Source organism: Malania oleifera, chromosome 3 (genome assembly GCF_029873635.1).
Source record: "Malania oleifera isolate guangnan ecotype guangnan chromosome 3, ASM2987363v1, whole genome shotgun sequence".
Taxonomy (NCBI): Eukaryota; Viridiplantae; Streptophyta; class Magnoliopsida; order Santalales; family Ximeniaceae; genus Malania; species Malania oleifera.
Window position 1 is genome coordinate 46,979,843 of NC_080419.1, and position 23,991 is coordinate 47,003,833.

The following is a 23,991-nucleotide window of genomic DNA, read 5'->3' on the forward strand; positions in this document are numbered from 1 at the left end:
GGTAGGTATGCACACTCGGTACATGCAGTGCATCTACAGACAAGAAAAAGGAGCAACTATTTAGGAAAACAAACAAAAGAAATAAACAAAAGCTTGAAATTTCCCATAAATTCACACTTCACTGTAAATAACACCGAACATTGTAGTATGGATAAGCTAGAATGTGCTTTCAGACAAAATGGGACAAGGTTGATGTGCTCAACTTGGATATGGAAATCGTTGAAATTTCATTATTAAAAATATGAGAAGATGAACCCATGGAGTGAAAAACGAAATGCTACATGACCACATACGCATCACAAGACCAATTTTGTTTCACCAACTCCCTCCTCGCCTCCTACAACCCAATATACCATGCTTTATGTAGAAGAAACTGGCACCTACAAATAATAACTGATAAACCCCATTACTGATTGATACAGATAATAATGCCTAATAGAAAAGAGACCCAATTAGCTCGAGCAATCTGTTTAATGCCAAAACAAATGGATTTCATGACAACATAGTAAAAAGAGGAGAGAATGTGGAACATGGCATCAACGAGTATCCCACGTGTATAAAGTTCAATGGCAACCTGACCTCCTCTAATGGTCGAATGATCCAAAAAAAATCTTGCTTTCACGCCTAGTCGAGCTTGACATTAGAATACAGAAGTGTGTCCCTTGTAAGTGGCATATTGAGAAGAAAGTAGACCTGCAGATGAATAAAGCAAGAAATAGAGATTATATTGCCATGCTCTGAATCATGAAGCAGATTACCAAATTAGTACTGTTCTGAACTTCTTAGGCAAAAAAAAAAAACATGAAAAAACCCAGGCAAAGGATATCCATCTACAAAGATCGAAAATCTGTTTAAGCAGGCACCCATAATCAAGAGAACAAAAATTTAAATGAACTTTAGAAACTGCCAGAAATACAGAATCAGGAACAATATGGTTATTTACTAAGACTTGAAACCTAAGATACAAATTAAATCTTAATTGGGCTGATTTAATACGTACTCATGAATACTTTAAAATATTAATATTTTTATGCGAGCCCTAAATCCCAAAAAATCATTAAATTTTGGTTATTCAAGTAATATTAAAAGTTAAATTCCCCAAAGTTATTATTATTTTTCCCCCCTAAATAAACATGACAATAGAAACTCTACAGTTACTGTTGTAAAAATTCTTCCATTCTTTCCTATGAAATTTTACCTAGCCTGAGAATGACTGTCCTAAAAAAGAACGTCAACGTTACATGGAAAAAAAATGCAAGCACAACAAAAAAAAAAAAAAAAAAGGCTTTGGATTTTGAGATCGATAATCAACCATTACAAGGGATATGGCTCAACTCTAATAATTCACGAAGTCAATTCTTCATCTGGAATTTCCTCCGGTTTTTGCTGATTTGAAACTTTAAGCCAATTTGGGTCAAGGATTTGGTTTGAAAAAAGGAAAGAAAATTTGAGGTAAATTCATTTCTATTGTATTTTCCCTCTATATCAAACACTATTAAAAATAAAATTTTGTTTTAATATGATTAAAAATTAAGAAAGTTAAATGTTAATGGTGTGTAAAATTGAATTTTTGTTCATTGATTTGATATGATTTTTTAATTTTCTCACTTTCCTTGATAACCAAACATTAAAATATAGATTCATTTTGTATTTTCCTTTCCTTTTCCTAATACTTTCGAAGTTCCAAACAGGGCCTAAATAGATGAGTCAACTCCTTTATGGATTCTGTTTAGAAGACTGGTGGTCCTGACATATGATTTAAGGTCAATCAAGATATTTCTCTTTCCAAGTTTCAACAGAGCATTGTAGATATCCAGATAACACAGTATATCATAATGAACTCCAGATATGCACTTTATTAATGATGGACCATTTCAATAATTAATTTAGTCCATTCAAAGAATAACAATAGACCATCCCAATCAAGCTCCTCTTTCCATGACCTGAGTAGTTCTATCATTAACACAATGCCGTGAAAACATAGATCACCCTTGTAAGCGAAACAGAAACTAAATAATGTCTCACATCAGATGCAGTATGATTGGCTTGCTAAGGTTACGCGGGAACATGATAAGCTAGTTCCAAATGCAAGAACATCAACCTACACTTTACAGAATGACACTTTCTGCTTTATTAGGTTATAGTTGATTTTTGTGTTTTTTCCCCATAAAAAGAGAATCTTCAGATTGTCAGATTTAGAATTTCGAAATAAGGTGTAATAATCTTCAGATTGCAATATTTGTTTATTAGTATTTCCTACTGATACTATTACCATATTAAATGTAGTAAAAAAACAAGAAGCAAAATATTGTGATAATGCAATCTCACCCCTAAAAGAGTTGCAATGATAAGAACAACTCCGGTCACCCAGGCAACTGTCCGCCTAACAAACACTACTTCTGGAGCTATGGTTGAATTAGATGAACCCGTTGTTTCCACTAACCAACGTGAAGATGACCGGGATGCAGACATCACATTAAACGTTGCTTCAGACTCTGAAGAAGGTTTCTCATTTAAGAAAATTACTCCAACAAGTTGACCTGTCCAATAAATAGTTACAACAGGAATTTAAGATAGGAAAACAGAAGCATAAATTCTTCAATTGAACTAAGAAACAATATCCATTATTACAGTGACAAGAAAATACCAGAAATATCAATTATAATATTCTAATAAATATTTAAGGTGAGACCCATTGAAAATATTACCCACATGAAATAAGTGTTTCCTTTAAAATAATAAGAATAATAATTTTCAATAACATTCTGGGTAAAAATAAAGCTCAAGGCTTTCATGCAATTCTTTTGTAAAAAATAAAATAAAATGAAAAATCGTAACAGCACTATGATTACCAAAACTAATTTGGTAATTACATTTAAAGAAAAACAATTGCACTGGTCAAGAAAAAGTAGTGATTCCACATAAGCAGGGCATTAACCTTTGTGTGCTGCCTGCAATGAATCAAATATCTTGGACATCGCAGTAAAGAATAACTCTGTACCGAGCTCAGCAACACCTTCAGATCCATACTGCTTTTGCAAAGCCTGTGACATGTTCAAGTAATTGATGACAAAAAAGCCATGAATAACATACAGAACAAACATTAGCAGAACATTTACTTACACATGAGCAACATGCAGAGGGAAAGAGAAAGGAGCTTGTCCCATGAAAATTCCCAACAAGAATGACATGCTGGCTGTTTCTCACTGCTTTAGTAATTTAGTGCAGTGTGTTATTGCTATGTTAGTGTGAGTTCATGAATTCGTAAGGCTATTATGGCTGTTGTAATATACTTAGCACATATATAAATAGAGGGAGAGACTTATCATTTCTTTTACATCTTCTAATTTATACAATAGTAACAAAACACATAACTTGGTATCTGAGCATGGTCACTAGACCTAAACCCTAAGTGCCGCAGCCACTGTAAAATTAAGCCTTAAATCCTATATCCTCTGCATGTCTACCATCATAGGAGAATTACTAGAACCGTCAAAGGCCTTAAAACCAGCCAGAAGCTACCGTACATGGCAATCGTTGGAAATTCCCTAGATGACACTGCCTGTTCAGGAACACAAACCCCTTTTGATCTTGTAAAACCAACACCATAGCCACCCATAACACTGTCAATCTGCCAATCACTAAAATCTCAAATAGCTAGTACTGCCCTCAAGCACTGGTCAAAGGCTGGCAGCACCAACTCCACGCACCAGCACAAGAAGCTTCATACAGGCATTATATTGTTCGAATCAAGGTCTTAAATTTAAATTTCAACTAAAATTTTGAAGCTCCAAAAGTACAGAATTTAAAAAATAAATAAATAAATAAAACAGAAATTAGTAGTAAAGCATGGAAGAATTTTATGAAACTTTAGAAATGCTCAATAGACACATCAATGTAAGTTTTAGGACTAATATATTATAAATTAAATACATCTATGTTGTGTACAAGCCTACAAGGTGCTATAGTTGTAACATAATGTGTATTAAACACATTAGGTTAATATAAATGAAATTCATAAATCAATTAAATATTATTTATTATAAAAATAAAGATAATTTAGACATTAATGATTAAATAAAATGCTGTTGAAAGTTTAGTTGTTCATGTAACTTAAAAGCCCTCATAATAGTCTTTTGTTTCAATTAAAATATATATATATATATAAATTAAGAGAGAAATTTCACTGTATAAGTCTCACATTTGAATTATAAGGAAATTTAATTCTATAGTTTAAATTTCGATAAGTTTTGATAAATTTCAGATGATTTGTTGAAATTTTGACAGAAATTAGGCAAGACAGAACTCAACTAGCATTTCAATTGTGAGGGCGACGGAAAGCGGAAATTTCAACGAAAATTTCAATAATTTTGTGGAAATTTAAGACCATATATCGAATCCCTCTATAAACCATATTATTGAGTTCTAGTGATGGATTTTTGTTCCTTTATCTCACCTTTCAGATGTTCATGTGCGTGCAGCACTCTTGGAATGATTTTGTAGTATGGCTGGAGGCTGTTTCAGTGTCTACTGAGTTCACTGGGCCTGAAGCAGTATATGTTTCTGTGGTTATGATTTGTTCCAGTTGCTTCTCTTGTTCATTATGTGTTTGTGATTTGCTCCATTGGTTGCGTATGATTCAAGATCTTAAATTTCAATTTTGACTCAAATTTCGAAGCTCCAAAAGTATGGAAATTTTGACGGAAATTTCGATTTAGATTTTGATTTGAAAAAATAATGGAAATTAGTAGTAAAACATGGAATTCTTTTATGAAGCTTTAGAAATGATTAATAGACATAATAATGTAAGTTTTAGAACTAATATATTACAAGTAAATACATCTATGCAGTGTATAAGGTGGAGAAGATGTAATATAATATGTGCATCAAACATATTTGTAAGATAATGTACATTAAACATATTTAGTGAATCATTTAATACAAATGAAATTCATAAATCATTTAAATATTATTTATTATACAAATAATGATAATTTAGAAATAAATGGTTAAATAAAATGTTGTTGTAAGTTTATTTTTTCATATAATTTCAAAAGCACTAGTAATAACCATTTGCTTTGATAAAAATAAATTAAAAGAGAAATTTCATTTCACTCCTAAGTCCCTCATTTGAATTCCAAGGAAATTTCATCGTGTAGTTCAAATTTTGACAAGTTTCACTAAAATTTCGAGATTTCAATAAATTTTGGATGATTTGTTGAGATTTCGACGGAAATTATGCAAGACGGAAATTAACTGCCATTTCGATTTCGAGGGTAACGGAAATCAGAAATTTCAACAAGAATTTCGACAATTTCGTGGAAAATTAAGACCATGGTATGATGACAAGGAGTCCAAAAATCCCAAAAGTATCTTGCTCATTTGTGTGTTTGTAATTTGCTCCAATGGTCAAGATTACGTGTGCTGGGATGGAGTTATAAATCCCAAAAGTATGTTTCCCTCATTAGTCATTAGTTGCTTGTTCAACCATTCATGAACAGCATACTACAACTGTCTCAGGAAAGGAGTATTCAAGTTTCCTTCAATATCAACTACCAAGCATCCCAACGAGTATCTCACCATATTGCATCTTTTGCTCAGAAAGGTAATCATACAGCCTGCACATCATCTAGTATCTCTCCCACTAGTCCTTGGGTCATCAATTCTGCCACCTCTAACCATATTACAGGTAATTAACCAACTTTTTTGTGCTCTCCAACATTCTAAGAAGTAAGAACCTACTCAAGTTACCCTTTCTAATGGGTCCACTGCTGCAGTTAAGGGGAGGGGATAGGAACAGCTAACTCTCAATCACTCTTTCTTTCATTTTATATATTCCTCAGCCCCCCTCTCAATCTCAAGTATTTAGTAAGATTACAAGGTCACTAAATTGATCTATAACTGTCTTTCCTAATTCTATTGTTATTCGAGATTTGAAGACGAGGAAGATAATTGGCACATGACATAAGGTGGATGGCCTTAACTACTTTGAATCTCTCTCAACTATTGCTTGGTCATTCTTCATTGGACAAGTTAAAACAGCTAATCCAATTGAGCTCTGTCTAATCTTGAGTGCGAGTTTTGTTAGTTGGGAAAGCATCATTGCATTCCCTTTGCTTCTTGAGTCAATAAACAGGAAATCAGCCGTTTCATGTTACTTCATTCAGATGTTTAAGGTCCTAGTTGTGTCATGACTCGTGTCAAAGTAGAGGCTCCAATATTTTGTTACGTTTATTGTTGACTACTCTAGGATGACTTGGCTCTATTCAATGAAAGATCATTCTAAGTTGTTTAACAGCTTTAGTGCCTTCTCTAAAGGACTCAATTTGATGTACAAGCCACAACTTCGCAGCGAGAGTGTTAAGGAGTGCTTTAGTACCCGATTCACTAGCCATATTACCTTTGGTATAATCCATCCATCATCTTGTCCCCACACTCAATAACAAAATGAAGTCGCAGAGAGGGAAGGCATATTCTAGAAGTCACCCATTTCCTATTGTATTAAATGAATGTCCCCAAAAGATTCATTGATGACGTGCTCACTACTTGCTCTCTCATCAATAAAATGTGGTCTTTTGTCCTCGGTCAAAAAAATACCTTATTCAGTTCTCATCTCAAGGGCTCCTTTATTCTCAGTTCCTGCTTGTATATTTGGTTTGTCTCGTTTGTCCATCAGCTAAAAGCCCAAGAATGAAAAAGTTGGATCCTCGTGCTATCAAATGTATTTTTCCAGGCTGCTTTTGCAATTGCAACACCTGAGACAATGAGAGATGATGGCTTTGGCTCCCTTTGGCGTGCAAACAAATCTTCGCTTCACCTTTATAAAATTTTAAAATTGTAATTTTATACATTAATCGAGTACAGCTCATAACTTCATATTGTAAATTTTCATTTTGACTTGTTAAAAAGTCCCAACTTTATCACTTAGTTATGTAGTAGCGGCCAGAATTCTTTGGCATTGAATCAGGGTATTCAGGAAGAATCAGGGTATTCAGGAAGAATAGGTTGTTCCAACTTGATTTCCCGACTATTGCATGGGAACAGGTTCATCTTCAAAGTATTTTTCCCTTCCAATATTTTTCTATTGGAGCCTCCCCCATTCCTTTTATCAAGCATTATGATGCAAATCAGGCTTTAATGAGTTCTGATATGCAACATCAAGCAGTTCCGCTTTTCCGGCCCAAGAAGTGCATTGTTGGAACTGGGTTGGAATGCCAAGCGGCTCTAGATTCAAGGGTTCTCACTATAGCCAAACACGGGGGCAAAATCATATATACCAATATTGACAAGATCCTTTTATGGGGTAATGGACAGACTTCAAGCATTCCAATAGTTATGTATCAACGTTCCAACAAAAAGACTTGTATGCATCAAAAACCAAAAGTTCAATGGGATAAATGCATTAAAAAAGGACAAATTTTAGCTGATGCTGCCGCAACAGTTGGTGACGATCTCCCTTTGGGAAAAAAAAACATACTAGTCGCTTATATGCCATGGGAAGGTTACAATTCTAAAGATGATATACTCATTAGCAAGCGTCTAGTATATGAAGACATTTATACTAATTTTTCACATACAAAAATATGAAATCCAGACTCGTGTAACAAGCCAAGTTTCAGAAAGGATAAATAATGAAATACCTTACTTAGAAGCCCATTTACTCCGCAATTTAGATAAAAATGGAATTGTCAAGCCAGGATCTTGGGTAGAAACAGGTGATATTTTAGTAGGTCAATTAACACCTCAAATGGCGAAAAGATCATCGTAAGTACTGGAAGATAGATTATTACGAGCCATACTTGGCATTCAGGCAACCACTTCAAAGGAAACTCGTCTAAAACTACCTATAGGGAGTAGGGGTAGAGGTCGAGTTATTGATGTGAGATGGAGCTAGGAAAAGAGGGGTTCTAGTTGTCATCCGGAGACGGTTCATGTATATATCTCACAAAAATGTGAAACCCAAGTAGGTGATAAAGTTGCCGAAAGACATGGAAATAAAGGTGGCATTTTCAAAGCAGAACTCTAGGATCCTAACATTTTCCCCCACTTAGTCCATCAACGTCCTCATTGATGAACATACACAACCACTTCCAGTAATACTCAATGAACCCCACCATAGGAGGCTTCAACTAACTACAAAAAAGAACTCTTCACAATAACCAATCTTGCCTCTGATCCCATGGTAAACTTGATCCCAATCTGATCCAAAGACACTCGTGGCACACATCTCTAAACACAAGGTCTTCGACCAAACTCAAAGCCAAACCCAAATGCAGTTTCCTCTAAACCACACTTAGATCTCTGAACCAACCCAAGACTTCTCACGTCCAAGGTCACAACCCAACTGCAAGTTGACCGCCAACCAACCATCCAAACCATTTTTCAAATTAACATATTCCCAGAACTTAAACTCTCAATCCTTGATACGATCCGTATTCACAACCTTGTCTCTCAAGACTAGACTCTTACCATCTAAAGAGTGTTTGCCCACTAATTCACAGAGCACCCACTTCTCAAAAGCCAATCTTGATTTGAAACCAATTGGGACTCATCTCAGTTTAGCTCACCGAGCAACCAACCCAAAATCACTTCTGATCAAAGGTTCTGGCATAACCCAATTTTGACATTCAATACGGTACCATCTTCATACAATCAAATACCATCTCAAGGTTCACATTCAATCTAGTATTGTAATGGTCCATAATGATTAGGGCTGTCAATCGAAGGGCCTTTGAGATATCGCCCTGTAATGGACTTAGAAACCACCAATACCATAACTAACAACTGTTATGCACCAATTTTTAAAACTATGCCTCAGACAAGGTCTTACAATTTCAATTTTGCTTCAAATTTTAAAGCTCCAAAGGTACGAAAATTTCAACGAAAATTTCAATTTTGATGTCAATTTCGATTTTGATTTGAAAAAATAACGGAAATCAATAGTAAAGCATGAGATTCTTCTATGAAACTTTAGAAATGGTTAATAGATGTAATAATATAAGTTTTAGGACTAATATAATACATCTATGTTGTGTAAGAGGTGGAAAAGTTGTAATATAATTTGTGTATCAAACATATTTGTAAGATAATGTGCATTAAACATATTCAATTAACACGAAACGAACGAAATTCCTAAATAATTTAAATATTATTTATTATACAAATAATGATAATTTAGACATCAGTGGTTAGATAAAAAATGTTGTTGCAAGTTTATATTTCATATAATTTCCAAAGCCCTTGTAATAATATTTTTGTTTCAATAAAAATATAAAATAAATTAAGAGAGAAATTTCACTTCGATCCTAAATCCCTCATTTGAATTCCAAGGAAATTTCATTCTATAGTTAAAATTTTGACAAATTTTGCTAAAATTTCAAGGTTTCGATGAATTTCGGATGATTTGTTGAAATTTCGATGTAAGTTATGTAAAATAGAAATCATTGCCATTTCAATTTCAAGATTGATGGAAATTGGAAATTTTGACAATTTCGTGGAAATTTAACACCATGGCCTCAGACAAACCTCAACCTTCCAACAATACAACCACTTTGGTACTACACCATAATAGACTAGAAGTCCACAATTACTATCCAATGGAACAAAAACTAGCGTCATGAAACTATCTGCTACAATAAAAAGAGCTAACGACTGCAATGGGTCCAATGATGTGTTAAATTTGGAACCATACATGTTTGCTGCTTAAAATGAGTTGGCTATCATAAGAAATATATGGCATCTTAATGTTGCTGTTATATTAGCACAAAATCGCGTAATCAAATGTATGAATTCTAAGATTTCAAACAAGAAAACGGAAACACACAAGCGAGCAAGTGACAGAAGCCTTCTTTTATGTGCAGGCATTCATTAAGCCCATATACAACCTTAGAAAGGCATCTCAACAATTGCATTGGAAGCTTGGAATTTCTGTACCAATCAAATTAGGGCATCGTGTGATAATACACAATGCTAAAATGAGCTAAGCCTTCTTATATTAGTAAACACCCACATGGCCCAAATGCAATTATAGAAAGGCATCTTCATGGTTGCATTGGAAGCTTGTAACTTCCATGCGGATCAAATTTGGATTTCATGTGATAACAAGTGGAACCTAATCAAAGTAGTTAAGAGTTGCAATATTTTCAAAACTGACCAAAATTTTCAGAGACACTCATACTTAGTTTTGACTAGGCTCCAATTATGATCAATTATGATTGGATGGGCCCAAAATTGATGAGGTAAGTCATAAGTTAAACTCCAAACAATGGACATCCCTTTCCATGGCCTCATGCCATCAACATTCGCTTATATATGAGGGTTGACTCCCTTATCTAAAATAACCTTATCGCATGTAAGTGTGCACACACGCACATGCGGGCACATAGTAATGCTCCAAGTTTGGTAACATTCTTGTAGATCCCATTAAAATGATTTTAACCATTGAATTAAAAGCTCATTTTAACCCCAGCTTGCTGATTGAATTTAGAAACCATCCAATAATGCAAAGGCTCAAACAATATGCTCAAATTTTGTTTCTGTTTGAATATTTTAAAATACTCTTAAGTTAGACTGCATCAATCAAACCCCTTATTGAATGGAATCCAAATTCAATAAGCAAGTTGACATGATATGAACCTCCACGAGAATGATCAAGATCATTTAAAAAGCTGTAACCAAACATGACCATGACACCTACGAGTAACAAAGCATCACTCTGTGTGTGTGTCAATTTATCCTTGGCTAGCTAATCAAATTTTGGAACCATTCTATAGGGGGTGGGGCCCGTGGTCAAAATTTTACTTCTATTTGGATATTTAAAAATATTATAAGTTTGACTACATCGATCAAGCCCCATTTGATATTGGATAGGAGAAAATTTTGATAAACAAGTTAAGCATGAAATGAACTTTCAATCCAATGGTCAAGATCCTTTTTTGCGACCCCATATGATCTCTACAAAGAATATGTGACCAATTTTGGTAATACTCAGGTGTTTGCAAAGCATTTTTAATATAGGGCTTCTTGGTGTGATTGATGGGTACAACATTCTTGATAGATAATTTTAAATAGTGGCCGCAACCATTACGTAACGATTTTTTAGGTTCTTGATACTTTTACACACCACTAAATTGGTGGGAAGAAAATTCATAGTAGTAAAATTATTTATTTTTATTAATATTCAGAGGGAACGCATTAATTAACAATTTGAAATGAACACTATTTCATTAGGAAAACAAATTATTTTGATAATATTAGTAATTTGATATTTCTTTTCTGTCTTTTTCAACCTCAACCTTCTTTTGTTTCTCAGTTGAGTTCAAGTTGTTAGTACTTCATTTATCTAATGATAAATTTTATAAATTTATCTCTACTTTTAGAAAGGGGATTACCCCTTTCTTGGTTTAGTTTTTAACATTTCCAAAACGCCCCTAACTCATAAACATTTCAAAAAAGTCCCTACAACAACCCATGAATTTTCCAAAAATACCCCTACAACTACCCATAAGTATTCCAAAAATACCCCATAACCACCCACGACTATCCTAAAATAATATTTTTCTTTATGTATATTTATTTATTGTTTTTAAAAGATCATTTATTTATTAATTTATTTTGTTACAATTATCACTCAAAAGACACAAAGCACGCACGTCACGCCTGCCCATGGCTAGCATATTATAATTTTAAAGCTGAGGTTATAGTTTTACAATATAACTCGCTGGTCTATATTTATTATATTTTTATTAACAAATAAAATAATAGAACTTGTTTAATTTATTGTATTTGTTAGCCTTAGTGGCTACATGATCCTAATTATCATATTTTGATGATAACAACCCATTAGTGGTTCTAAGTCACTAAATCATGAAGATACAGGTTAAAATGCAAAGATCAAGTGGACACTCACATGGGCAAAGATAAAGTGGACACTCACATGGAAGATCTCAAGCACTTCAAATGGATCAAGTGTGAACTCATATGTATAAGGAGTGTTTGAGGTAGAATTGTTGCAACTTTTGTAGTACTATTTCACGCAAGCTTATTGAGCAAGAGTTGAGCAATTTGTACATGCATACTAATCCATAGGGTATATAGGATATCATCCAATCATTCAAATGAAAAATAAGCTTTTCATAGTTTCATACTTAAGATTTTTCAAAGACAAAACCATGATAATATCATATACTCAAATTTTATTTATTATGGGACAAGGGTTAAATAGCCTAAGTGTTGCACACTCTAATACACTTGGTCCCAGTTGGGTTAAGATCATTCTTATGTACCTAAAATACGAGAAAATCGAGGATTTAAAGAAACAGGGAAAACTGTCGACGGCTTTCCATAGGTACATCGACGGTTTCAGACAAAAGCTAATTAGGAAAATGGCCTAAAGCAAACCGTCCACGGTTTGAGGAAATTGTCGACAGTTCATAAAAAGAAAATGCAAGATGTTGGAGGGCTAAAAGTGATGGGCGTATTAAGAACTAAAACAATTAGATAAAACTCCCTTTCTTTTTCAATATAATGTTAATATGTTATTGCAATATATGTGTGTGTGTGTGCGTGCGCGCATGCGTGTGTGATCAGTACAAAAAATATGTTTTCTAGTAACAAAATTATTAGTATAATATGCATTATTATATATAATGTTTTTTATTGTAACTTTTTAAGAATTTATTATTTGAGATCATTTTAATCAGTCGTGACATGATATTTTTTTACTATTCATAATTAGGTATTACATTTGGTATGTGCAAAGTCTAGCTGGGCATGTGCAATAGTATTAATCAATTTACTGCATATTATTAATGGAAGAGTGAAAAAATGTATACCTTTTTGTAACAAATGTAAAATTTATAGCTCTTACTAAACAACGTAAGTACGTTGAGATAAAGGATACAAAATGCACTAAAACTCTTTTTTAGAAAATTGAGAGCTTAAAGCATGCAAATAAACCAAATACTATTCCCACTTCCCGCTACATAGTACTGCTATTTAAAACCATGATTCTTATCTTTGCTATCCCAATTAATAGGTTCCAAACAAGATCTGAATCCCTAATATTCTAGTCCTAATTTCATATATTCCCTGAGCTCCCGGACAAATCCTAACCCTAAATCAATTTCTTTAATTTACCTGTCCTACCTCACTCCCCTGAATTAACTCTATAAATTTTTTACTGCCTCGGCCCATTCAACATAGCCTCAGCTGGTATCATCAGTGTCCTCTACTTCAATAATGCCATCATATATTCAAAATTTTGAGCAACAAAAAATATATATAAAATAAAAAGGAATAGATGTTAACACCTTAATGCCCTCAAAACAGCCTGTCATTAACTCAGCTGGATGCTGAATGCTTTGTGACAAATCTTCATGCATCTTAATTGCACTTTTAATATTATGGATGAGGGACATGAGGCTTTCTGTAAATTTGCGGTCTGCCTCCTGCAAAAAGAGATGTATTCCTTCAAATAAAAAATTTTAATTAAGAAAAACCAGAATTCATGCTTCTACACAAATTTACAATATAAACACATGTAAATAAATAGCAAAAAATAAACTGTTAAAACTTAAGGAAGACCTTTGACATGTGAAGCTTCAAGTCTACACCATTGGCCAAGGGGATATTCAGCTCCCCGCTTAATGGTTTCAAGGCATTAGCAGTGTATGATCCACCGAACCATGATGCCTAAAAAATTTTTTAAAAAAATCCAATGACAGAAACATGAGAAATCAAAACGTAACCTAAAAGAAGTAAGCATGGAAACAAACTAGAAGATAAAAACTGGACCTACAAAATCTTTAAGTCCTTTGTCAGTTGAATCCATATCAGAATCTAAACTTAAGGGTTCAGTCAAAGAAACTAAAGAAACTTCCTCTTCATCTGCAGCAAAGCATCTAATTAGCAACTTTCATTAAACTTATATATAAAAACAAGTTTATGAAAAAAAAAATGATTATATACACATTGTAATCTATAAAAATGTTCACACAAGGACCTGGAAGTTGAATCTCAGCTTTATTTGAACCAGGAAGGGTCTTGACCTTAAGCTTAAGGGTGCGATGGGATAAAACTGGGTCAACAGCCAACTCTGAACCTGCATGTAAGAAAATGTTTCATCAAAACCCCAACAGCACATAGAAATATTAGAGTTTTATCATCCAATCCACAGTCAAGTCCAGAGACCTTCAGCTCCTTTTACTTCAAGCATAAAAACAGCGCGGGGCCTGTTGAATGGATTTGGCACTAGGACCTTATTCAACTGCCAAAAAGTAAAAAGATCTCACTGTGAATCAATGCCTTAATTGCAAAGAAGAAACGCTGAAGTTATTTCACTTAATCAACCATCTGACCTTAGATGAACTAGCGGCCGAGAGTGTAGCAGATGGCGCAAAACCAAGCAAGACTGAGATAGCAGCTCCAACTTCAGGAAGCAACATTGAATCGAACTGAGAACAAATTATAATTAGACACTTGTACCATGCATTGATGCACTTAAACTTAGAATTTAACCCAAAAATAAATAAATTAAGCACATTTAATAAAGTAACAATAGCAAATAAAATTATTCCAAGGTAACAAACTGCACTCACAATCCAAAACTGTTGAAAAACACAATATATCAAACACAACAACAACAACAACAAAACCAAGCCTTAGTCCCACTAAGTGGGGTCGGCTATATGAATCATTTTCCGCCAATTTATGCAATCATGGACCATTTCTTTTGATAGATTCAAGGATATTAAATTCTTACTCACTATCTCCTCCCAAGTTATTTTAAGTCTACCCCTACCCCTTCTATTGCCCCCCACAGTAACTAAGTCACTCTTCCTCACATGTGCACTGTGAGGCCTACGTTGCAAGTGTCCATACCATCTAAGTCGTCCCTCCCTTATCTTATCTTCTATAGGAGCTACACCTAACTTACCATGAATATGTTCATTCCTTAATTTATCTTTCAATGTTATACCACTCATCCATCTAAGCATTCTCATCTCGGCAACTTTTACTTTTTGGATATTATGTTTCTTCATCGCCCAACATTCCGATCCATATAGCATAGCTGGTCTTATAGCTGTCCTATAAAACTTCTCTTTCAATTTTAAGGGTATTCTACGATCACATAGCACACTTGAAGCACTTCTCCATTTTACCCAAGCTGCTTTAACTCTATGCATTACATCATCTTCAATTACTCCTTCAACTTGCATAATAGATCCAAGGTATCGAAATCTACAAGTGCTATTTATTTCTTCATCATCAAGTTTAACTTTGTCTCCAATATTCCTCCTATCATTATTAAAATTACATTTCATATATTCTGTTTTATTTCTACTTATCCTAAATCCTCTACGTTCCAAAGCTTCTCTCCATAATTCTAACTCAGCCTCTACTCCGTCCCAAGTTTCGTCAATTAATACAATATCATCTACAAACAACATACACCATGGAATTAATTCCAATGATATTACATACACTTGCGTGATTTGATGTTCCCTTAAAATTGGTCTTTCGCCTAACCCCAAAAAAAAAAAAAAACACTCGTACTATTTGTTTTCCATAGCATTTCAAGACAAAAAGCAATCCTTGCAATAGACACATCATATAACTTGAACAACGAAGCACTAGTTAAATTTTTTGGTGTTTCCATTGAGGAATTTGAGGATAGGACTATCAAGTATGAACCTTTCTGTTGGCATAGAGATTATGTGGAGGATAATTGTGTCCATTGAAGAAGAAAGAGCAGTGTCCTATTGTGACAAAGAAAAGGGAATTGAAGTGGTTATTTTTAACGGTGAAATATCATGAGAGAGAGGATAAGGCATTCTATAGTTTGAAGGGAAGAAAGGGGAGTATGCTTGATGAACAACTGATGACGATGTACCAAATGAACAAATAGTTTGCAACATGTGATGGTTGATCCCGAAATTCCTTCAAAAGTTGGAAGGCCGCCATCTATCAGATTCCACTTTGATTTAAATTTGCATCTTGAATTGATATAAATATCAACACCTTAGCTGCAGCCACTGGTATCATTGCTTTTACTCACGAGTTGAGCTCTCCCAAGTTAGAGGCCTATAGCAACCAGCCAAAGTCTACAAACAAAGGAGCAAAACATTGATTCAAAAGCCCAAGTCCTCATTTGGCACTACAAGATGACTCCATGGACGGTCCAAAAAGACCAATACTGAATAAACAAGTATTTGCTCTTGACAGAAGAAGATTTTCAAAAGCAATTTTGTCCAACCTGCTAAAGCATGAAAAACTCCAAAAGGGCCAGCATATTGAGGTCCAATACACTGTTTTATTCTTGTGAGATTTTTCTTTCTAGCCAAACCAATTTGGGAGTCTTCCAGTATATTGTCAAGCTTCAATTAATATTTGTTAGTCTTGAAATTTAGTATGTTACTTCACATTTTGGTAATTTTGTCCTTGAGGAGTATGACTCGTTGGCATAGTTTTAAACCGCAGTAATAGGTAGCGTGCTGCAACGGTAATGGGTCTAGTAGGGAGCAGGAGTAGCTGATGTCATATAACGGGAAGTGAGTGTAACAATTGTGAATTTTTTTCAAGCACGCACAACCTTATGCATATTAGTGTATTTGCATTTCTTAAGCTTTTAGCCCTTTTTAGGAAGAGTTTTAGTACATTTTGGATCCTTTGCTTCAACTAACCAAGTTGTTTGGTAAGGGCAAGAAATTTGCATTTGTTTTGAACCACCATGGACAAAAAAAATTACATGTGTGTGCATGTAATTATACTTTTTCATTACTCATACGTATAATAAATTCTTATGTGTAATAAAGTAATTAATAAAACAAAATACATTATACACTCCAATAATCTATTAGACACATAAGACATGAATAATACAAATATACAGTAACTAGAAAAGAAAAGAAGGTTGAAGTTGAAAAGTATAGAACATAAGTATCAAATTGCTGATATTATCAAAATAAAATATTTTCTTAACAAATTAGCATTATCAAATTAATGCATCTTCTATGAGTGTTTAGAAAAAATGGTAAATTTTGTATCATAATCATCATCATTTTAATTTTTCCCCCTCTCTACATAGTATATTGAGAATGATTTATGAAAAGGAGGAAAAACAAAAGTGAAAATAAAAATAAAAAAAAACAAAATTATTTTTTTCCATAACAGTCCTGTAGTGGTTACTAATGGCCGTAGCAGCCTTTACATAACAGTCATGGTCCGTAACAGCCACTACAGCCGTGATTTTTCTTCCCACTAATTTTGCAGTGTAACAGTATCAAGAACCCAAAAAACGTCACAACCGTTACTTAAAACCATACTCCTTGATCACATTGCTGTTTTCTTGTGCTAGAGCAAGAATTGCATTAAAAGCTTTTTAGGTGAGGGTGAGTATTCATCAAACTTGTAAAAACCCACTAGCTAATTGTAAAGTTCACTACTTATCGCACATCGCCTATGGATATAAATATGAATTGCATTACTTTATGGTTTATCGCTTGACTCACATTTTCTTTCATGCTTGCTAACTGCTTCTGCTTAATTTGTATTTCATTCTTGTGAAATCATGTGAATCCGCAGTTACTTTTGGCTGACTAGTTAATCTTGTGTGCTACAACTAGTCAACACGACCCTTCACAAGGTGTGAAGTGCTCGGCCCATGACACATGGGCACTAAGAGAAATTGTGTCCAAGACTCCCAAGTTTTATCCTACATAAATATGGTTGTATTCAGCTTGTTTTAGACATGCAATAAAGGAAATCTAACTCATAGACCATGAATAAACTTGCTTCACAACCTATAGACTACAGCTTGCAGCCTGCACAGAAGCTTCACTGCAGTCCAACCCATAGGCCACAAATAAGATTGCTTTCCTACGCCCAAACCATTGCCTTACCTAATTTGCATCATCATCATCTAGAATCTTATAAAACCAACCCTTCTAGATTTTTCTAGGACCCATTTAATTGTGGAAACATTTTCCTTTTTCCAATTTTTAGCTTTCCAAAGAACTCAAAAATTTTTTACTTATTTTTTAATTTTTTAAGATTTGTATTAATAATGTAGAAAATAAAGAGTGCTTAAATGTGCAAAATAATTTTTCATTTTTTTATTTTTAGATTTTAAAATAATCACACAAAAAAAAAAAAAAACTTGCTTTCTAATTTTCCAACATTTTTATGAAGTAATATTCATGGATTTTGTGTGGATTTAGAAGAAATTCTACATATAATCCACACAAATAAAGTCCAAGATCCGAATCCCATGCTCCCATATGCAAAGTAAGAGTTGGAAATCTCAAAAAATAATAATAATAATAATAATAATAATGAAAAAATGTTTTCCAACTTTTCTATATAACTGGAAAACAAGGTGGCATTTTCATAATTATTTGAAAAATTAAAAATGAAAAACTAAAATTATTTTCACAAGAAACAGTGCCAAAACTGTTTATTGTTGTTCATTTATTTCATACAAATATCGTAAAAATGAAAAATTAGCTAACATTTTTTTTATTTTTTTGGAAAAACTAAAATGGAAAATGAAAACTATTTTCCAAAACTAAACAGGCTCTTAAAGTTTCTAATTCACACTTTCACATGCATACAGCCCTAAACACCCTCTTTTACCTAAATTCCTTCCTCTTCGAGTATCCATTAACCTTTTGTCAACCAAATAAATCCCAGCTATCTCCACTAAGTTTCTGCTTCAGCCTGCAACCATTGGTAACCTCAAACCATTAAAAATCCTGCATCACAAGCATGGTGTTTGGTCTGGTCAGCTGGTGGATGGGTGGAGTACGTGCCCGGGTGTCCTTGGAATCAAGAGGAGCCACAAGAGGGGAAATGTTTCTTTCAAATACTAAGGTTCTCAAAAAAGTGGCCACACAGGTAGGTAGTTAAAACACATGTATTAGAAATGGTGGAAGGCAACTTCCATTGGATAATTTCAGGTGTTAGCAGGTTAGAGGGATGGGATTAGAAGAAGCTTTCAAATGTGGCAGGCCGGTGAAGGATCCTTGGCGTATATGTTGGTGTCACATTGTTGGACATGAATTGACTGACTTGCTTGAGAAAGAACGGGTTTTACTCTCCCTGTCTAACAATAGGAACAACTGAACAAAACATGGAGATTAATGAGAGAGATACCAAAGGATACCACTACCTCACCAGAGAGAAATATCACTGAGGAAGAAAAGTTAGGCCAGTAGCTATTGAAAGCAAATCATTTGACTTCATTCTGGATGTGCAAGGGGATGACTGAGTTTCAAAAAATGACAGTATATGAAGATTCCGGGTGTGGGGGAAAGCAGTTGCCTGGCAAGATCATGGGAGGACATCAGGATGGAAAAGGGTCAAGACCTCGGTTCGAAAAAGATAAAACAATGGTCGCTCACTACTATTGGCACTAAAGCAGAGCAATTACAAAAGGATGCAAGTTTATCAGACATTACATTAAAAAGCAAAGCTGGTGATAATAACAGGAAAGGATGTTCAGAAGAGTCTTTCGTGGTAAGTCCTGCCCCAGCCTAGGAGGATCCTTCAGTTTGGCAGGGACTTGGAGAGGAAAGTAAGGGAACAGAGAAGCTCATTAAGCACCAGGTGCAACAGGCTAGAAAGGGGAGCAAGATGCCATGCAACTGCACACACGCTCTTTTGAAAGTATCACATATAAGAGGGCTGTGATCAGTGAGTCTGGACCAGTGATATTGCAAAAGTTTCAATTCAAATTTTCTAAGGGTTTTTTGCTGACCAGGCCCCATTCAGCCTCCTCCTCTGAAAAGAAATCAAGTCCATTCGGAAGATTTTCAAAACAATGTGAACCCAAATCTTGGGCGAGCCAGAGAGAAAGAGTTTATAGGCAACCAACAAGCCCAATGGCTTTATGTGGTTCTTCTGTCATTTGCAAGGCCTGGGAAAAGGACAGGGCAGAGACTCGTTTTGGAATGAACTTGTAAGTGTTATGTAAAAATGATACAACAAAAGGATTTTGGCTGGAGACCTTAGCTTGGTACTTATGTGCATGAAACAAGTGGACATTTCTTGCTAGCGTTTGCATGGCAGAATTATGCAATTTGATGCAAAATAAAGCCCTAATTGAAATTCCTCTTTCAGGGATGCTTTTACTTGTCCAACTTGAAAGAATTTCCTTCAACAAATAATAGATATTTTGCTTCAAGAGATAGACAGAAAAAATTCCCGCAGGTCACTTGAAAACTACTCCATAGACCAGTGCTGGTTGACAACCCCATCCTGCTTGAACTTGAAGAACAATGAATACTCAGCAGAAATAATCTCTTCAGCAATATGGAGAAGGCCTTTGTTAGAGGATATGGAGTTCAGAAGTGTTGGTGAAGGATGGGCTAAATTGTTAGAGAGACCCTTTAGTATAGAGGAAGCTGCAAAGGCATTAAGTGATAACAGCGAGGAGTCAGGCTATTGCCTGAATGGCTTTACTACGGCTTTCTGGTGAGCAAATTGAAAGTTGATGAGAATCTTCAAAAAGCTGCATCAGGGGAGCCTGTGAGAACTGTAATTCAACTTTTGTGAGTATGGCAATTAATATTAAAATCTTTAGACCTATAAGATTGTTGGGAAGGTTCTTTTTTTATATATAACCTGTTGGGGAGTTTACAAGTTCATCTTCAGAGTGTCAAGAGGCAGTGTGGAAGGTGAATGGATACAAATTCTTGAAGCTGCCTTAATTGTAATTCAATAGTATGCTCTTAAAAATGGTGGGGAAAAGAATGATCTGCAAGCTTTATACGGAGAAGGATTGTGATGTATGCTGAAAGCATCTTCTTATGTTTTGCAGAGAATGGGCTTTGGAGATTTGGAGCTTTAATGGGCATAAATGGTAAGCTTTCGCATGTACCATTCATATAGATATTAGCAATATAATTTGACCAAAACTAAATATTTACCACTTGACCGTTATATATTAAATATATGTGATCCCCCCCTCCTCAGCTTCCTTATGTTTGCTGGAAGCACCGACACCTTACACCTTGCACCAAGGCCTTATGCGCCTTGTGCCCTTAAAAACTATGTTCAAGAGTTGAGGCCTACATTCAAGAAAGTTTCCCAAACAAATTTGGTGAAAGGCCAAAGCTACGAAGCCTTGAGGTGCAGACCAAGCTTGAGCAAAGATGAAGATTAGTTGGAATGATGGCTTGAGTTTGGCATGAATGCAAGGCAGGCAATGCCATACATTCTAAGCGATCACTTGCTAGGGATGAAGACATTTTGGGTAACTTTAAGGAGTTTATAGAAGGCATTTTTTGCAAATGGTTTTTGGCATGTTTTGGGGCTCAAAAGAGGTTTCAATGCCCAACTTATGTAAACAGTGGAAAGCGGGGTGGCAGGAGAGAGAGAGAGAGAGAGAGAGCCTGTGTGAAAGGTACACTTTCAAGAGTGCAAAGTTAACTTTAGGCGTGCTCAGTTTTGGGATTGAGAAAGTGCGCTTTGAGAGTGTAATGAATGATGATTTTTATATTGGACAGTGTGGATCGTCTACATAGGCAAGTTTAAATGTTGAACAGCCTTAAAATCATTTGTGGTTGAACTAATTCTCTCTTGTTTCCTTGATTTTCCAATGAGCCATGGGGTGTATGAGGTTTTTCCAAAGAAAAATTGTAGTTATAATAGAAAAGCATGAGCACACAGGAAAGGGAAAGTGCACAAGAATGAAAAATCAAGCTCTAAATAATTCATGATAACAAAACGTAGCAGTTTCTAATATATTAATTTTACTTTTCAGGAAATAAGGTTGTAAAAAAACCACATAAGCTCCCAAAAAAGAGACAAATTATTGATATTAAAGACTTGAAGCTTATCTAGATAAAGGATGATCACCCTTAATATATATTAAAATGCTATGGAACAAAAACAGGCTCTAGATCACACAATCCCTGTAAATTTAGGGTAAATTTTCTCCAACTATAAACCCTCCACTTTGGCAATTTAATTTTTTTAATCCAAAAACGTGCAGTTGTTTCCATCATTTCAGTATTACATTTTTATGCATTTTCTCATGTTTATATCCATATTTAAAGTTGAGCATTTTATGACTATATTAGCACATAATTTTAGAAACACAATTTTTAGTACATACACATTGGTGTTTGTGTATGTAGCTCTCTCAAGGCACTCCCACTCTTGAGGATTTTTGTTGGATATGCCACTTTTTTTGCATCATGCTATCCCGGGAAAAAATAAAAAATAAAATTTCCCATTCCTCTTCCCCCCCCCCCCCCCCAAACACAGACACACACAGAGATAAGAACAAAAATGTAGAAGCAATCTCTATTTACAATCCTAATGTTAGCTAATCAAATCCCAATGGATCCATCCAATAAATGAGGAGCATCCTCACATACTCTAAAGTGATAACGAGATTTTTCAGAAAGCATGGATCTACTAATAGAAAAGGAGGTGAGATGTAAAATCTCAAACAGGACGAAATGAACGATTGGGTCATGGAAGTAAAATACAAATACACACACAAAATAGAGTAACATATGGAAATTACCTCAGCAACGGCATCAGATGATCGGGTGCGAAGGAATTGATTGCTGGGGCTGTCGAGGAAGAAAATAGAACCAGTGCCTTCAGCCTACACGGAAACCAAGCAATCAACAATGAAAACTAGCAGATCAAAATTCATAATATCGATTAAAGGAGAGAAGGAGAACCCTGGCATGAAGGTAGAGAAGCGATAATAGAATAAGCGTTCGGAGGCAGTAACAATTGGGAAAATCCATGGTTGCAGAGAGAACAGGGGGTGCCTGATCTGTGGTTGCAGATCGACGAGGATGGAATTCGAGGGTGTCCGCGGAGAAGAAACCTTTCCACTTGTGGAAAAGGAAATATGGTTAATATATAAGACGACGTCGTTTTAGGGTGTGCCCCGGACTGAATTCAGTCGCATAACTAAACTATCAATGCATATAAATTTTTTAAATTATTAATTAGAATCGTGTGTAAATGCATATCAATAGCTATAATATATATATATATATATATATATATATAAAACTATGAGCATGGCATATATGAAAAATGAATTCACAAGATCAAATATAGACTAATAATTTAACTTGAGTAATGATGTCGTATTTCTTTCATAACCCAAAAATCACCAATCATTGAATCGATGTCGAATTTTTACTCAGTAAGTAATTCATAAGATAGTTGCCTTCTAACTTATTGTAAGCTTGATTTTAATAAAATTCATAACTTGAAAAAAAAATACATACTTGATTATAATTTTAGAAGTAAAGATAATTAAAATAAATAGAGTCAATCTAGCAACAAGAGCATAAATTACTAATTACATTGTTTCCACCAACTCTCAGTGTAATTTAAAAATGATCGATAATTTTTAAAAACTCTAGACACTGACAAATATTAAGTTGTTAATGTCGTAATTAATGTCTCAAAATTTCTCTTTTCAGTGAAGTCCTTGGAATAAAATTAATATATTTTTTATGATAAATATTTTTCTCGCTTTTTTATTCTATAGAATGTTTCTTCCTAGAATTGTCGAATTTTTATTTTTATATGTGTATTTATTCTATACATTGGTATTAATAATTTTTAACTTTTAATTTTTTTATTAAAATTTTCACACTGCTAGACAAAAAAATTTACATTGTGTATTTACTTTTAACTTAATTTTTAATATTAGCTCTTTCTATAATCTATCCTATTCTTTGTAAAATAAATAAATAAATAAAATAATAAAGTTAAATGCAGTTGCCAATTTTTAAATCACGACATAAGAAATTTAGGTGCATGTCATTTAGTTTTTAAAATAAAAATATGCATATTTTTTATATAAAATAAAACAAAAAAAAAATGGTCATACCTATATGGTTTAATCTTTCATATGATTTAAGTAATTTTTTCTTTTATTTTTTCTCTTGGGAAAGGCATAACTACAAAAAAGAAGGCTTTTAATAACGATTTTAAACCGTCACTAATAAT

At 34.2% G+C, this 23,991-nt stretch overlaps 1 protein-coding gene across 2 annotated transcripts; it reads right to left on the bottom strand.

Moving 5' to 3' along the window:
• Nucleotides 1-208: 208 nt before the first annotated feature.
• Nucleotides 209-22,933, bottom strand: LOC131150667 (uncharacterized). 2 transcript variants are annotated; one of them, XM_058101524.1, is made up of 12 exons: nucleotides 22,698-22,869; nucleotides 22,535-22,618; nucleotides 14,358-14,453; nucleotides 14,191-14,266; nucleotides 14,003-14,101; nucleotides 13,799-13,887; nucleotides 13,585-13,692; nucleotides 13,311-13,448; nucleotides 2,939-3,044; nucleotides 2,329-2,540; nucleotides 580-693; nucleotides 209-380 (listed from the first exon to the last, which is right to left on the bottom strand). In XM_058101524.1, exons 1-11 carry the CDS (start codon nucleotides 22,764-22,766, stop codon nucleotides 625-627), a joined length of 1,146 nt encoding a protein of 381 aa, XP_057957507.1. In that variant the 5' UTR covers nucleotides 22,767-22,869; the 3' UTR covers nucleotides 209-380; nucleotides 580-624. The 2 variants fall into 2 exon arrangements, with proteins under 2 accessions (XP_057957507.1, XP_057957505.1); XM_058101522.1 differs by having other exon boundaries at nucleotides 209-693; nucleotides 22,698-22,933.
• Nucleotides 22,934-23,991: the final 1,058 nt, after the last annotated feature.